At 57.8% G+C, this 16512-nt stretch overlaps 1 protein-coding gene across 1 annotated transcript in view; it reads left to right on the forward strand.

Moving 5' to 3' along the window:
- The window catches only part of LOC132322913 (filamin-A-like), a gene marked incomplete at its 5' end in the record, with an annotated part of 42908 nt that extends 26640 nt beyond the window's left edge, over nt 1–16268 (forward strand). Inside the window, 7 exon segments of the mRNA XM_059837659.1 lie at nt 457–585; nt 2407–2580; nt 6067–6231; nt 7228–7431; nt 10369–10521; nt 11863–11985; nt 15981–16268. Of these exon segments, the coding sequence (XP_059693642.1) occupies nt 457–585; nt 2407–2580; nt 6067–6231; nt 7228–7431; nt 10369–10521; nt 11863–11985; nt 15981–16213 (1181 nt within the window).
- Nucleotides 16269–16512: the final 244 nt, after the last annotated feature.

Raw genomic sequence — 16512 nt, forward strand, 5'->3', positions numbered from 1 at the left:
GGGACAGCTTGGGGACACCATGGCGGGGTCAGGACACTCTGTGACCCCCCAATGTCCCCGTGTGTCCCCCCCCAGGCAGCCCCTGCAGTTTTAGGTGGATTTCAGGGGTGGCTTTAGGGGGACTTGGAGGGCTCAGGGGCACCCAGGGGTGACTTTGGGGGGGGGTTTTGGGGTCACTGTCCCCATGGGGGGTTTGGGGACAGCTTGGGGACACCGTGGGGGGGTGGGGGTGTCCCCTGACCCCCCAGTGTCCCCGTGTGTCCCCCCCAGGCAGCCCCCTGCAGTTTTAGGTGAATTTCAGGGGTGGCTTTAGGGGGACTTGGAGGGCTCGGGGACACCCAGGGGTGACTTTGGGGGGGGGGGTTTGGGGTCACTGTCCCCATGGGGGGTTTGGGGACACCATGAGGAGGTCGGGGTGTCCCCTGACCCCCCAATGTCCCCGTGTGTCCCCCCCAGGCAGCCCCCTGCAGTTCTACGTGGACTATGTGAACAGCGGCCACGTGACGGCCTACGGCCCCGGGCTGACCCACGGCACCGTCAACCGCCCGGCCACCTTCACCGTCAACACCAAGGACGCCGGAGAGGGTGGGACATTGGGGACACTGGGGACATTGGGGACACTGGGGACACTGGGGACATTGGGGACATTGGGGACAATGGGGACATTGGGGACATTGGGGTGGGATCAACCGCCCGGCCACCTTCACCGTCAACACCAAGGACGCCGGAGAGGGTGGGACATTGGGGACACTGGGGACATTGGGGACACTGGGGACACTGGGGACATTGGGGACATTGGGGACAATGGGGACATTGGGGACATTGGGGACAGTGGGGACAATGGGGTGGGATCAACCGCCCGGCCACCTTCACCGTCAACACCAAGGACGCCGGAGAGGGTGGGACATTGGGGACACTGGGGACATTGGGGACACCGGGGACAATGGGGACATTGGGGACATTGGGGACATTGGGGACATTGGGGACACCGGGGACAATGGGGACAACGGGGTGGGATCAACCGCCCGGCCACCTTCACCGTCAACACCAAGGACGCTGGAGAGGGTGGGACATTGGGGACATGGGGACACTGGGGACACCAGGGACACCTGGGGGGTCAGGGGACATTGGGGATACCGGGCATATTGGGGACACTGGGGGCAGTGGGGCACCGTCAACCGCCCGGCCACCTTCACCGTCAACACCAAGGACGCCGGAGAGGGTGGGACATTGGGGACATTGGGGACACTGGGGACACCAGGGACACTGGGGGGGTCAGGGGACATTGGGGACAATGGGGACAATGGGGTGTGATCAACCGCCCGGCCACCTTCACCGTCAACACCAAGGATGCCGGAGAGGGTGGGACATTGGGGACATTGGGGACATTGGGGACACCTGGGGGGTCAGGGGATATTGGGGACATTGGGGACACTGGGGTCACCTGGGGTGGGATCAACCGCCCGGCCACCTTCACCGTCAACACCAAGGACGCTGAAGAGGGTTGGACAGGGGACACTGGGGACATTGGGGACACTGGGGACACTGGAGGTCAGGGAACACCAGGGACACTAGAGACACCTGGCCCCATGTCCCGTGGCCCTCTCCCCAGGCTGTCCCTGACCCTGTCCCTTGTCCCCATGTCCCCAGGGGGGCTGTCCCTGGCCGTGGAGGGTCCCTGGGCTGTCCCTAACTGTCCCCTGTCCCCAGGCTGTCCCTAACTGTCCCCTGTCCCCAGGGGGGCTGTCCCTGTCCCAGGCTGTCCCTAACTGTCCCCGTGTCCCCAGGGGGGCTGTCCCTGTCCCAGGCTGTCCCCAGGCTGTCCCTAACTGTCCCCTGTCCCCAGGGGGGCAGTCCCTGTCCCCAGGCTGTCCTTAACTGTTCCATGTCCCCAGGGGGGCTGTCCCTGGCCCTGGAGGGTCCCCAGGCTGTCCCTAACTGTCCCCATGTCCCCAGGGGGGCTGTCCCTGTCCCCAGGCTGTCCCTAACTGTCCCCTGTCCCCAGGGGGGCTGTCCCTGGCCGTGGAGGGTCCCCAGGCTGTCCCTAACTGTCCCCTGTCCCCAGGCTGTCCCTAACTGTCCCCTGTCCCCAGGGGGGTGTCCTTGTCCCCAGGCTGTCCCTAACTGTCCCCTGTCCCCAGGGGGGCTGTCCCTGGCCGTGGAGGGTCCCTCACACTGTCCCTGTCCCAGGCTGTCCCTAACTGTCCCCTGTCCCCAGGGGGGCTGTCCCTGGCCGTGGAGGGTCCCTCACACTGTCCCTGTCCCAGGCTGTCCCCAGGCTGTCCCTAACTGTCCCCATGTCCCCAGGGGGGCTGTCCCTGTCCCCAGGCTCTCCCTAACTGTCCCCATGTCCCCAGGGGGGCTGTCCCTGTCCCCAGGCTGTCCCTAACTGTCCCCTGTCCCCAGGGGGGCTGTCCCTGGCCGTGGAGGGTCCCTCCAAGGCCGAGATCAGCTGCCAGGACAACGGGGACGGCACCTGCTCCGTGTCCTACCTGCCCGTGCTGCCCGGCGACTACGGCATCGTGGTCAAGTACAACGACAAGCACATCGCTGGCAGCCCCTTCACGGCCAGGATCACGGGTGAGGAGCACCAAACTGGGGGAAAAACACACCAATTTGGGAAAAAAACCAGAAAAAAATGGAAAAAATGAGAAAAAAAGCACAAAAAACCTCCCAAAAATGACAAAAAACCCAAAGAATCCTCCCAAAAACCTGACCTGGGGTCACTGGGACATCGCTGGCAGCCCCTTCACGGCCAGGATCACGGGTGAGGGGCACCAAACTGGGGGAAAAACACACCAATTTGGGAAAAAAACTGAAAAAAATGAGAGAAAATGGGAAAAAACCCACAAAAAACCCAAAAAAACCACAAAAAACCCCCCCAAAACCCCAAAAACCTGACCTGGGGTCGCTGGGACATCGCTGGCAGCCCCTTCACTGCCAGGATCACGGGTGAGGAGCACCAAATCGGGGGAAAAACACACCAATTTGGGAAAAAAACTGAAAAAAATGAGCAAAAATGAGAAAAAAACCCACAAAAAACATCAAAAAAACCACAAAAAACCTCCCCAAAACCCCAAAAACCTGACCTGGGGTCGATGGCACATCGCTGGCAGCCCCTTCATGGCCAGGATCACAGGTGAGGAGCACCAAACTGGGGGAAAAACACACCAATTTGGGAAAAAAACTGAAAAAAATTAGCAAAGACGAGAAAAAAACCACAAAAAACCCCAAAAAAACACCAAAACACCCTCAAAAAACCCCAAAAACCTGACCTGGGGTCACTGGGACATCGCTGGCAGCCCCTTCACGGCCAGGATCACGGGTGAGGAGCACCAAACTGGGGGAAAAACACACCAATTTGGGAAAAAAACTGAAAAAAATGAGAAAAAACAAGAAAAAAACCCACAAAAAGCCCAAAAAAACCACCAAAAAACCTCCCCAAAACCCCAAAAACCTGACCTGCGATCGCTGGCACATCTCTGGCAGCCCCTTCACCGCCAGGATCACGGGTGAGGAGCACCAAACTGGGGGAAAAACACACCAATTTGGGAAAAAAACTGAAAAAAATGGAAAAAAAAGGGAAAAAAATCCCAAAAAACCTCCCAAAAATGACAAAAAACCCAAAGAAACCTCCCAAAAACCTGACCTGGGGTCGCTGGCACATCGCTGGCAGCCCCTTCACCGCCAGGATCACGGGTGAGGAGCACCAAACTGGGGGAAAAACACACCAATTTGGGAAAAAACTGAAAAAAATGAGCAAAAATGAGAAAAAAACCACAAAAAACCCAAAAAAAACACCAAAAAACCTCCCCAAAACCCCAAAACCTGACCTGGGGTCGCTGGCCCATCGCTGGCAGCCCCTTCACGGCCAGGATCATGGGTGAGGAGCACCAAACTGGGGGAAAAACACACCAATTTGGGAAAAAAACTGAAAAAAATGAAAAAAAATGAGCAAAAACCACAAAAAACCCAAAAAAACCACAAAAAACCTCCCCAAAACCCCAAAAACCTGACCTGGGGTCACTGGCACATCGCTGGCAGCCCCTTCACGGCCAGGATCACGGGTGAGGAGCACCAAACTGGGGGAAAAACACACCAATTTGGGAAAAAACTGAAAAAAATGAGCAAAAATGAGAAAAAAACCACAAAAAAACCCAAAAAACCACCAAAAAACCTCTCAAAACCCCAAAAACCTGACCTGGGGTCACTGTCCCATGGCTGGCAGCCCCTTCACGGCCAGGATCACGGGTGAGGAGCGCCAAACTGGGGAAAAACACACCAATTTGGGAAAAAAACTGAAAAAAATGAGAAAAAATGAGAAAAAATGGGAAAAAAATCCCAAAAAACCTCCCAAAAACGACAAAAAACCCAAAGAAAACCTCCCAAAATCCTGACTTGGGGTCACTGTCCCATGGCTGGCAGCCCCTTCACGGCCAGGATCACGGGTGAGGAGCACCAAACTGGGGGAAAAACACACCAATTTGGGAAAAAAACAGAAAAAAAAAGAAAAAAATGAGAAAAAATGAGCAAAAATGAGAAAAAAACCACAAAAAACCTCCCCAAGCCCCCAAAAACGTGACCTGGGGTCGCTGGCCCATGGCTGGCAGCCCCTTCACGGCCAGGATCAAGGGTGAGGAGCACCAAACTGGGGGAAAAACACAGCAATTTGGGAAAAAAACTGAAAAAAATGGAAAAAATGAGCAAAAATGAGAAAAAAACACATAAAACCTCCCCAAAACCTCCCGAAAACCTGACCTGGGGTCGCTGTCCCATGGCTGGCACCACCTTCACGGCCAGGATCACGGGTGAGTAGCACCAAACTGGGGGAAAAACACACCAATTTGGGAAAAAAACAGAAAAAAAATGAAAAAAATGAGAAAAAATGAGAAAAAATGAGAAAAAAACCACAAAAAACCTCCCCAAAACCCCAAAAACCTGACCTGGGGTCACTGGGACATGGCTGGCAGCCCCTTCACCGCCAGGATCACGGGTGAGGAGCACCAAACTGGGGGGAAAAACGCACCAATTTGGGAAAAAAACTGAAAAAAATGAGCAAAAATGAGCAAAAATGAGAAAAAATCCCAAAAAACCTCCCCAAAACCCCAAAAACCTGACCTGGGGTCGCTGGCACATCGCTGGCAGCCCCTTCACTGCCAGGATCACGGGTGAGGAGCACCAAACTGGGGGAAAAACACACCAATTTGGGAAAAAAACTGAAAAAAATGAAAAAAAATGAGCAAAAACCACAAAAAACCCAAAAAACCACAAAAAACCTCTCAAAACCCCAAAAACCTGCCCTGGGGTCGCTGGCCCATGGCTGGCAGCCCCTTCACCGCCAGGATCGGGGTAAAATCAGTAAAATTGGGGGAAAAACCAATAAAAAACTGAAAAAACCCCTAAAAATCCCCCCAAAGTTGACCTTGGTGACCTCTGTGTGACCCCACTGACCCTTGGTTGACCCCCGGGTGACCCCTCTGACCCCTGGATGACCCCACTGAGCCCTGGGTGACCCTGTGTGACACCAGTGACCCCTGAGTGTCCCCCCTGACCCTCGTGTGACCCTGCTGTCCCCCCTGACCCCTGGGTGACCCTGCTGTCCCCTCTGTCCCCCTGTGTGACCCCAATGACCCCTGAGTGACCCCTGTGTGACCCTGGATGACCCCACTGAGCCCTGGGTGACCCTGTGTGACACCAGTGACCCCTGAGTGTCCCCCCTGACCCTCGTGGGACCCTGCTGTCCCCTCTGTCCCTCTGGGTGACCCCAATGACCCCTGAGTGACCCCTGTGTGACCCTGCTGTCCCCCCTGACCCCTGGGTGACCCTTCTGTCCCCTTGGTGACCCTGCTGTCCCCTCTGTCCCCCTGTGTGACCCCAATGACCCCTGAGTGACCCCTGTGTGACCCTGCTGTCCCCACTGACCCTCGTGTGACCCCTCTGTCCCCTGGTGACCCCCCTGACTCCTGGGTGACCCCTGGGTGACCCTGCTGTCCCCACTGATCCCTGGGTGACCCCACTGACCCCACTGACCCCGTGTGACCCCGTGTGACCCCGCTGTCCCCTCAGGTGACGATTCCCTGCGCCAGTCCCACCTCAAGGTCGGCGCCTCGGCCGAGATCCCGCTGGACATGGGGGACATCGGGGACCTGAGCCAGCTGAGTGCCACCGTCACCGCGCCCTCGGGCCGGCGCGAGCCCTGCACCCTCAAACGGCTCCGGGACGGCCACCTGGGTGAGGGGACATTGGGGACATTGGGGACATCATTGGGGACATTGGGGACATCACTGGGGACATTGGGGACATGGGGCCCTGCACGCTCAAACGGCTCCGGGACGGCCACCTGGGTGAGGGGACATTGGGGACATCACTGGGGCATTGGGGACATCACTGGGGACATCACTGGGACATTGGGGACATTGGGTACATCATTGGGGACATCATTGGGGACATCACTGGGGACATGGAGCCCTGCACGCTCAAACGGCTCCGGGACGGCCACCTGGGTGAGGGGACATTGGGGACATCACTGGGGACATGGGGGACATTGGGGACATCACTGAGGCATTGGGGACATCATTGGGGACATCACTGGGACATTGGGGACATGGAGCCCTGCACACTCAAACGGCTCCGGGACGGCCACCTGGGTGAGGGGACATTGGGGACATCACTGGGGACATTGGGGACATGGAGCCCTGCACGCTCAAACGGCTGCGGGACGGCCACCTGGGTGAGGGGACATCACTGGGACATTGGGGACATCACTGGGGACATGGGGCCCTGCACCCTCAAATGGCTCCGGGACGGCCACCTGGGTGAGGGGACATTGGGGACATCATTGGGGACATCATTGGGGACATTGGGGACATGGAGCCCTGCATGCTCAAATGGCTGCGGGACGGCCACCTGGGTGAGGGGACATTGGGGGCGCATCATTGGGGACACTGGGGGGAGTGACCTGAGCCAGGTCCTGTGTCCCTGTCCCAGTGTCCCTGTGTGTGACATGTCCCTGTCCCCGTGTGTGACATGTCCCTGTCCCTGTCCCCGTGTGTGACATGTCCCTGTCCCCGCAGGGATCTCCTTTGTCCCCCAGGAGGTGGGGGAGCACCTGGTCCATGTCACCCGTGGGGGACAGCCGCTGTCCCTGTGTCCCTGTGTGTGACATGTCCCTGTGTGTGACATGTCCCTGTCCCTGTCCCCGTGTGTGACATGTCCGTGTCCCCGCAGGGATCTCCTTTGTCCCCCAGGAGGTGGGGGAGCACCTGGTCCATGTCACCCGCGGGGGACAGCCGCTGCCGCGCAGTCCCCTGGCTGTCACCATCAGCCAGGCCGAGCTCGGGGACGCCTCGCGGGTGCTGCTGCGGGGAGCCGGCCTGAGCGAGGGCACCACGTTCCAGCCCGCCCAGTTCACCATCGACACCCGCCAGGCCGGTGAGACTGGGAGCACTGGGAGCACTGGGATGGACTGGGGACACACTGGGGACAGACTGGGAATGGTGCTGGGACAGACTGGGACAGACTGGGAATGGCACTGGGGACATTGAGGGGAGCCGGCCTGAGCGAGGGCACCACGTTCCAGCCCGCCCAGTTCACCATCGACACCCGCCAGGCCGGTGAGACTGGGAGCACTGGGATGGACTGGGACAGACTGGGAATGGCACTGGGGACACTGGGGGGGGGTTTGGGGACATTGAGGGGGACCCGGCCTGAGCGAGGGCACCACGTTCCAGCCCGCCCAGTTCACCATCGACACCCGCCAGGCCGGTGAGACTGGGAGCACTGGGAGCACTGGGAGCACTGGGATGGACTGGGACGGACTGGGATGGACTGGGAATGGCACTGGGACAGACTGGGGACACTGGGAGGGGGTTTGGGGACACTGAGGGGACCCGGCCTGAGCGAGGGCACCACGTTCCAGCCCGCCCAGTTCACCATCGACACCCGCCAGGCCGGTGAGACTGGGAGCACTGGGAGCACTGGGAGCACTGGGATGGACTGGGACAGACTGGGAATGGCGCTGGGGACACTGGGAGGGGGTTTGGGGACACTGAGGGGAGCCGGCCTGAGCGAGGGCACCACGTTCCAGCCCGCCCAGTTCACCATCGACACCCGCCAGGCCGGTGAGACTGGGAGCACTGGGAGCACTGGGATGGACTGGGACAGACTGGGACAGACTGGGACAGACTGGGATGGACTGAGAATGGCACTGGGACAGACTGGGAGGGGGTTTGGGGACATTGAGGGGAGCCGGCCTGAGCGAGGGCACCACGTTCCAGCCCGCCCAGTTCACCATCGACACCCGCCAGGCCGGTGAGACTGGGAGCACTGGGAGCACTGGGATGGACTGGGATGGACTGGGACAGACTGGGAATGGCACTGGGGACACTGGGAGGGGGTTTGGGGACATTGAGGGGAGCCGGCCTGAGCGAGGGCACCACGTTCCAGCCCGCCCAGTTCACCATCGACACCCGCCAGGCCGGTGAGACTGGGAGCACTGGGATGGACTGGGATGGACTGGGACAGACTGGGACGGACTGGGACAGACTGGGAATGGCGCTGGGGACACTGGGAGGGGATTTGGGGACATTGAGGGGACCCGGCCTGAGCGAGGGCACCACGTTCCAGCCCACCCAGTTCACCATCGACACCCGCCAGGCCGGTGAGACTGGGAGCACTGGGAGCACTGGGAGCACTGGGATGGACTGGGACAGACTGGGAATGGCGCTGGGGACACTGGGAGGGGGTTTGGGGACACTGAGGGGAGCCGGCCTGAGCGAGGGCACCACGTTCCAGCCCGCCCAGTTCACCATCGACACCCGCCAGGCCGGTGAGACTGGGAGCACTGGGAGCACTGGGATGGACTGGGACAGACTGGGGACAGACTGGGGACAGACTGGGAATGGCACTGGGACGGACTGGATGGACTGGGACAGACTGGGATGGACTGGGACAGACTGGGAATGGCACTGGGATAGACTGGGACAGACTGGGAATGATACTGGGATGGACTGGGACAGACTGGGATGGACTGAGACAGACTGGGATGGACTGGGATGGACTGGGATGGACTGGGACAGACTGGGAATGGCACTGGGATAGACTGGGACAGACTGTGAATGATACTGGGATGGACTGGGACAGACTGGGATGGACTGAGACAGACTGGGATGGACTGGGACAGACTGGGATGGACTGGGACAGACTGGGAATGGCACTGGGATAGACTGGGACAGACTGGGAATGATACTGGGATGGACTGGGACAGACTGGGATGGACTGGGACAGACTGGGATGGACTGAGACAGACTGGGAATGATACTGGGATCGACTGGGACAGACTGGGATGGACTGGGACAGACTGGGAATGGACTGGGACAGACTGGGAATGGCACTGGGACGGACTGGGACAGACTGGGAATGGCACTGGGACGGACTGGGACAGACTGGGATAGACTTCGACAGACTGAGATGGACTGGGACAGACTGGGAATGATACTGGGATTTACTGGGAATGGCACTGGGGACACTGGGAGGGGGTTTGGGGACACTGGTTTGTACTGGGAAATTCTGGGATTTGGGATTTTTTGGGGTTTTTAATGGGATTTTTTGGGGTTTTTTGGGGTTTTTAATGGGATTTTTTTGGGTTTTTTGGGGTTTTTAATGGGGTTTTTAATGGGATTTTTAATGGGATTTTTAATGGGATTTTTTGGGGTTTTTTGGGGTTTTTAATGGGATTTTTAATGGGATTTTATGGGGTTTTTTGGGGTATTTTATGGGATTTTTTGGGTATTTTTAATGGGATTTTTTGGGGTTTTTTTGGGGTTTTTAATGGGATTTTTTGGGGTTTTTGAGGTTTTTAATGGGATTTTTTGGGTTATTTTAGGGTTTTTATGAAACATGGTGGATTTTGGGATTTGGGATTTTTTGGGGTGGATTTTTGGGGTCTGTGCTGACCCCGTGACCCCCCCAGGGTACGGGGGGCTGAGCCTGTCCAGTGAGGGGTTTTAATGGGATTTTTAATGGGATTTTTAATGGGATTTTTTTGGGGGGTTTTTAATGGGATTTTTAATAGGGTTTTTTTGGGGTTTTTAATGGGATTTTTAATGGGATTTTTTGGGGTTTTTTTGGGTTTTTTAATGGGATTTTTAATGAGATTTTTAATGGGATTTTGAGGTTTTTAATGGGATTTTTAATGGGATTTTTTGGGGTATTTTAGGGTTTTTTGGGGTTTTTAATGGGATTTTTAATGGGATTTTTAAAGGGAGTTTTGGGTTATTTTAGGGTTTTTATGAAACATGGTGGATTTTGGGATTTGGGATTTTTTGGGGTGGATTTTTGGGGTCTGTGCTGACCCCCTGCCCCCCCCAGGGTACGGGGGGCTGAGCCTGTCCATCGAGGGCCCCAGCAAGGTGGACATCACCACGGAGGAGCTGGAGGACGGCACCTGCCGCGTCTCCTACTGCCCCACCGAGCCCGGCAACTACATCATCTCCGTCAAATTCGGGGAGCAGCACGTGCCTGGTGGGCACTGGGGGCACTGGGGGGCACTGGGAGGGGATTGGGGGGGACTGGGGGGCACTGGGCGGGGATTGGAACGGGATTGGGAGGGACTGCGAGGCGGTTTGGGGGCACTGGGAGGGACTGGGGGGCACTGGGAGGGGATTGGGGGCACTGGGAGGGGATTGGGAGGGACTGGGAGGGGATTTGAGGGCACTGGGAGGGGGTTTGGGGATACTGGGAGGGGATTGGGAGGGACTGGGATGGAATGGGAGGGGATTTGGGGGCACTGGGAGGGACTGGGGGGGCACTGGGAGGGGATTGGGGACACTGGGAGGGGATTGGGAGGGACTGGGAGGGGATTTGAGGGCACTGGGAGGGGGTTTGGGGATACTGGGAGGGGATTGGGAGGGACTGGGAGGGACTGGGAGGGGATTGGGGGACACTGGGAGGGGATTTGGGAGCACTGGGAGGGACTGGGAGGAACTGGGAGGGGATTGGGAGGGGATTGGGAGGGGATTTGGGGGCACTGGGAGGGGGTTTGAGGACACTGGGAGGGGACTGGGAGGGACTGGGAGGGACTGGGAGGGACTGGGGGGCATTGGGAGGGGATTGGGAGGGACTGAGAGGGGGTTTGGGGACACTGGGAGGGACTGGGAGGGGATTTGGGGGCACTGGAGGGGATTTGGGGGCACTGGGAGGGACTGGGAGGGGATTTGGGGGCACTGGGAGGGACTGGGAGGGGATTGGGAGGGGATTTGGGGGCACTGGGAGGGACTGGGAGGGGATTGGGAGGGAGTGGGAGGGGATTGGGGACGCTGGGAGGGGACTGGGAGGGACTGGGAGGGACTGGGAGGGGACTGGGAGGGACTGGGAGGGGGTTTAGGGACACTGGGAGGGGATTGGGGGTACTGGGAGGGACTGGGAGGGGATTGGGAGGGGATTTGGGGGCACTGGGGGCCACTGGGAGGGGTTTGGGGACACTGGGAGGGACTGGGAGGGGATTTGGGGGCACTGGGAGGGGGTTTGGGGACACTGGGAGGGACTGGGGGGCACTGGGAGGGGATTGGGAGGGGACTGGAAGGCACTGGGAGGGGATTGAGGACCCTGGGAGGGGATTGGGGGGCACTGGGGGGTCTGGGGGTGTTTTGGGGGGTCCTGGGGGTCCCAACTGACCCCACCCCCCCTCCCAGGGAGCCCCTTCAGGGTGACGGTGCCGGGGCTGGGGGAGCCTCATTTGGGGAGACTCTGGGGGGGATTTGGGGTCTGGGGGGCTCCGAGGACTCCGGGATCATTTGGGGAGCTCTGGAGGAATTTGGGGGGAGCTCTGGGGGTCCCGAGTGACCCCAACCCCTCCCCCTCCAGGGAGCCCCTTCTCGGTGAAGGTGACGGGCGAGGGTCGCGTGCGCGAGAGCATCACCCGGCGGCGCCGCGCCCCCCCCGAGGCCAGCGTGGGCACCCCCTGCGACCTCAGCCTCAAAATGCCCGGTGAGGGGCTGGGGGGGGTCCTGGGGGGGTCCTGGGAGGGTCCTGAGGGGGTTTGGGGGGGTCCTGGGAGGGTCCTGGGGGGGGTTTGGGGGGGTCTCAGGGGGTCCTGAAAGTCCTGCTGGCGCCCCCGAGCGTCCCTGCAGGTGTCCTGGGGGGAATCCGGGGGTCCTGGGGGGGTTTTGGGGGTCTTTTGGGGGGTCTTGAGTCACCTGGGGGGAGTTTTGGGGGTCTTTTGGGGGGTCTTGAGTGACCTGGGGGGGTTTTGGGGGTCTTTTGGAGGGTCTTGAGTGACCTGGGGGGGGTTTTGGGGCGTCTTGAGTGACCTGGGGGGAGTTTTGGGGGTCTTTTGGGAGGTCTTGAGTGACCTGGGGGGAGTTTTGGGGGTCTTTTGGAGGGTCTTGAGTGACCTGAGGGGAGTTTTGGGGGTCTTTTGGGGGGTCTTGAGTGACCTAGGGGGAGTTTTGGGGGGTCTTGAGTGACCTAGGGGGGGTTTGGGGGGTCTTTTGGAGGGTCTTGAGTGACCTGAGGGGAGTTTTGGGGGTCTTTTGGAGGGTCTTGAGTGACCTGGGGGGAGTTTTGGGGGTCTTTTGGGGCGTCTTGAGTGACCTGGGGGGAGTTTTGGGGGTCTTTTGGGGGGTCTTGAGTGACCTAGGGGGAGTTTTGGGGGGTCTTGAGTGACCTAGGGGGGGTTTTGGGAGGTCTTTTGGGGGGTCTTGAGTGACCTGGGGGGGTTTTGGGGGTCTTTTGGGGGGTCTTGAGTGACCTAGGGGGAGTTTTGGGGGGTCTTGAGTGACCTAGGGGGAGTTTTGGGGGTCTTTTGGGGGGTCTTGAGTGACCTGGGGGGGGGTTTGGGGGTCTTTTGGGGGGTCTTGAGTCACCTGGGGGGAGTTTTGGGGGTCTTTTGGAGGGTCTTGAGTGACCTGAGGGGAGTTTTGGGGGTCTTTTGGGGGGTCTTGAGTGACCTGGGGGGAGTTTTGGGGGGTCTTGAGTGACCTAGGGGGGGTTTTGGGGGTCTTTTGGGGGGTCTTGAGTGACCTGGGGGGGGTTTTGGGGGTCCTGGGGGGGGTCTTGAGTGACCTGGGTGGGGGTTTGGGGCTCTTTTGGGGGGTCTTGAGTGACCTAGGGGGGGTTTTGGGGGTCTTTTGGGGGGTCTTGAGTGACCTGGGGGGGTTTTGGGGATCTTTTGGGGGGTCTTGAGTGACCTAGGGGGAGTTTTGGGGGGTCTTGAGTGACCTAGGGGGGGTTTTGGGGGTCTTTTGGAGGGTCTTGAGTGACCTGAGGGGAGTTTTGGGGGTCTTTTGGGGGGTCTTGAGTGACCTGGGGGGAGTTTTGGGGGTCTTTTGGGGGGTCTTGAGTGACCTGGGGGGAGTTTTGGGGGTCTTTTGGGGGGTCTTGAGTGACCTAGGGGGAGTTTTGGGGGTCTTTTGGGGGGTCTTGAGTCACCTGGGGGGGGTTGGGGGATCTTTTGGAGGGTCTTGAGTGACCTGGGGGGAGTTTTGGGGCTCCTGAGTGTCCCCCAAGGACCTTTGGCTGCCTTTTCCCTCCCCTTTTCTTCTTTTTTTTTTTTTTTTTCTCCTTTTTTTAGTCCCTTTTCCACCCAGAACCCCCAGGTGACTGCGCAGGTGATCCACGTGCAACATTTCCCCCAAATAACCCCATTTTTTCCCAAAAAAACCCATTTTTCCCCGTTTCTTTCCTCATTTCTCCCCCAGAACTCTCCATCTCCAACACCCCCACCCAGCTCGCCAGTCCCACACTGACCACTAAACCCATTTTTCCCATTTTTTCCCCATTTTTCCCCATTTTTTCCCCATTTCCCCCCCATTTTTACCCATTTCCCCCATTTTTCCCCTATTTTTCCCCCTATTTTCCCCCATTTTCCCCATTTTTCCCCATTTTCCCCCATTTTTCCCCCATTTTCCCCCATCTTCCCCCCATTTCCCCCCTATTTTTCCCCATTTTCCCCCATTTTCCCCCCAGAACTCTCCATCTCTGATGTCACCACCCTGCTCACCAGTCCCACATTGACCATTTTTCCCATTTTTTCCATTTTTTCCCCATTTTTCCCCATTTTTCCCCATTCCCCCATTTTCCCCCAGAAGTCTCCATCTCTGACATCCCCACCCAGCTCACGGGTCCCACACTGACCATTTTCCCATTTTTTCCCCATTTTTCCCCCATTTTTCCCCATTTTCCCCCATTTTTTCCCTATTTTTTCCCCATTTTCCCCATTTTTTCCCCATTTTCCCCCATTTTTCCCCCAGAACTCTCCATCTCTGACATCACCACCCAGCTCACCGGTCCCTCGTGCCAGCCGGTGGCCGCCCAGGTCCTGCCCGGTTCCGGTGGCACCGTCAGGGTCCGGTTCGTGCCGCAGCTCACCAGTCCCACACTGACCATTTCCCCCATTTTCCCCATTTTTCCCCATTTTTCCCCCTATTTTTTCCCCATTTTCCCCCCATTTTTCCCCATTTTCCCCCATTTTTTTCCCATTTGTTCACCATTTTCCCCATTTTTTCCCCATTTTTCCCCCATTTTTCCCCCATTTTTCCCCATTTTCCCCCATTTTTTCCCTATTTTTTCCCCATTTTCCCCATTTTTCCCCATTTTTCCCCCATTTTTCCCCCAGAACTCTCCATCTCCAACATCACCACCCAGCTCACCGGTCCCTCGTGCCAGCCGGTGTCCTCCCAGGTGGTGCCCAGTTCCGGTGGCACCGTGGGGGTCCGGTTCGTGCCGCAGCTCAACGATCCCACACTGACCATTTTCCTCCTATTTTCCCCATTTTTCCCCATTTTTCCCCCATTTTCCCCCAGAACTCTCCATCCCCGACATCCCCACCCAGCTCACCGGTCCCTCGTGCCAGCTGGTGTCCGCCCAGGTCCTGCCCGGTTCCGGTGGCACCGTGGGGGTCCGGTTCGTGCCGCAGCTCACCGATCCCCCACTGACCAATTTTCCCATTTTCCCCCATTTTCCCCCAGAACTCTCCATCTCCAACATCCCCACCCAGCTCACCGCTCCCTCGTGCCAGCCGGTGTCCGCCCAGGTCGTGCCCGGTTCCGGTGGCACCGTCAGGGTCCGGTTCGTGCCGCAGCTCACCGATCCCACACTGACCAATTTTCCCATTTTTTCCCCATTTTCCCCCAATTTTTCCCCATTTTTCCCCATTTTTTCACCATTTTTCCCCCATTTTTCCCCATTTTCCCCCATTTTTCCCCCTATTTTCCCCATTTTTTCCCCATTTTTTCCCCATTTTTTCCCCATTTTTCCCCATTTTTCCCATTTTCCCCCATTTTCCCCCATTTTCCCCCAGAACTCTCCATCTCCGATGTCACCACCCAGCTCACCAGTCCCACATTGACCATTTTCCCCCATTTTTCCCATTTTTCCCCATTTTTCCCCATTTTCCCCCCATTTTCCCCCATTTTCCCCCCATTTTCCCCCATTTTCCCCCAGAACTCTCCATCTCCGACACCCCCACCCAGCTCAGGCGTCCCACACTGACCATTAACCCCATTTTTTCCATTTTTTCCCCATTTTTCCCCATTTTTTCCCCATTTCCCCCCCCATTTTTACCCATTTTCCCCCATTTTTCCCCCATTTTCCCCTTATTTTCCCCATTTTTTTCCATTTTTCCCCCATTTTTCCCCATTTTTCGCCATTTTTCCCCCTATTTTTTCCCCATTTTTCCCCCTATTTTCCCCATTTTTTCCCCATTCTTTCCCCATTTTTTCCCCATTTTTTCCCCATTTTCCCCATTTTCCCCCATTTTCCCCATTTTTCCCCCATTTTTCCCCCATTTTCCCCCAGAACTCTCCATCTCCAACATCCCCACCCAGCTCACCGTTCCCTCGGGCCAGCCGGTGTCCTCCCAGGTCCTGCCCGGTTCCGGTGGCACCGTGTGGGTCCGGTTCGTGCCGCAGCTCACCAGTCCCACACTGACCATTTTCCTCCTATTTTCCCCATTTTTCCCATTTTCCCCCATTTTCCCCCAGAACTCTCCATCTCCGACGTCACCGCGCAGGTCACCGGTCCCTCGTGCCAGCCAGTGTCCTCCCAGGTGGTGCCCAGTTCCGGTGGCACCGTCAGGGTCCGGTTCGTGCCACAGGAGCCCAATCCCACACTGACCAATTTTCCCATTTTTCCCCGATTTTTCCCCATTTTCCCCCAGAACTCTCCATCTCCGACATCCCCACCCAGCTCACCGGTCCCTCGGGCCAGCCGGTGACCGCCCAGGTCCTGCCCGGTTCCGGTGGCACCGTCAGGGTCCGGTTCGTGCCGCAGCTCACCCATCCCACACTGACCATTTTCCCATTTTTCCCCATTTTTTCCCCATTTTTCCCCCATTTTTCCCCCGATTTTCCCTATTTTTTCCCCATTTTCCCCCCGATTTTCCCTATTTTTTCCCCATTTTTCCCCCATTTTTTCCCCATTTTCCCCCCTATTTTCCCCATTTTTTCCCCATTTTTTCCCATTTTCCCCCATTTTTCTCCCATTTTCCCCCCATTTCCCCCTATTTTTCCCCCA

This window comes from Haemorhous mexicanus, unplaced genomic scaffold (genome assembly GCF_027477595.1).
Source record: "Haemorhous mexicanus isolate bHaeMex1 unplaced genomic scaffold, bHaeMex1.pri scaffold_203_ctg1, whole genome shotgun sequence".
Lineage (NCBI taxonomy): Eukaryota > Metazoa > Chordata > Aves > Passeriformes > Fringillidae > Haemorhous > Haemorhous mexicanus.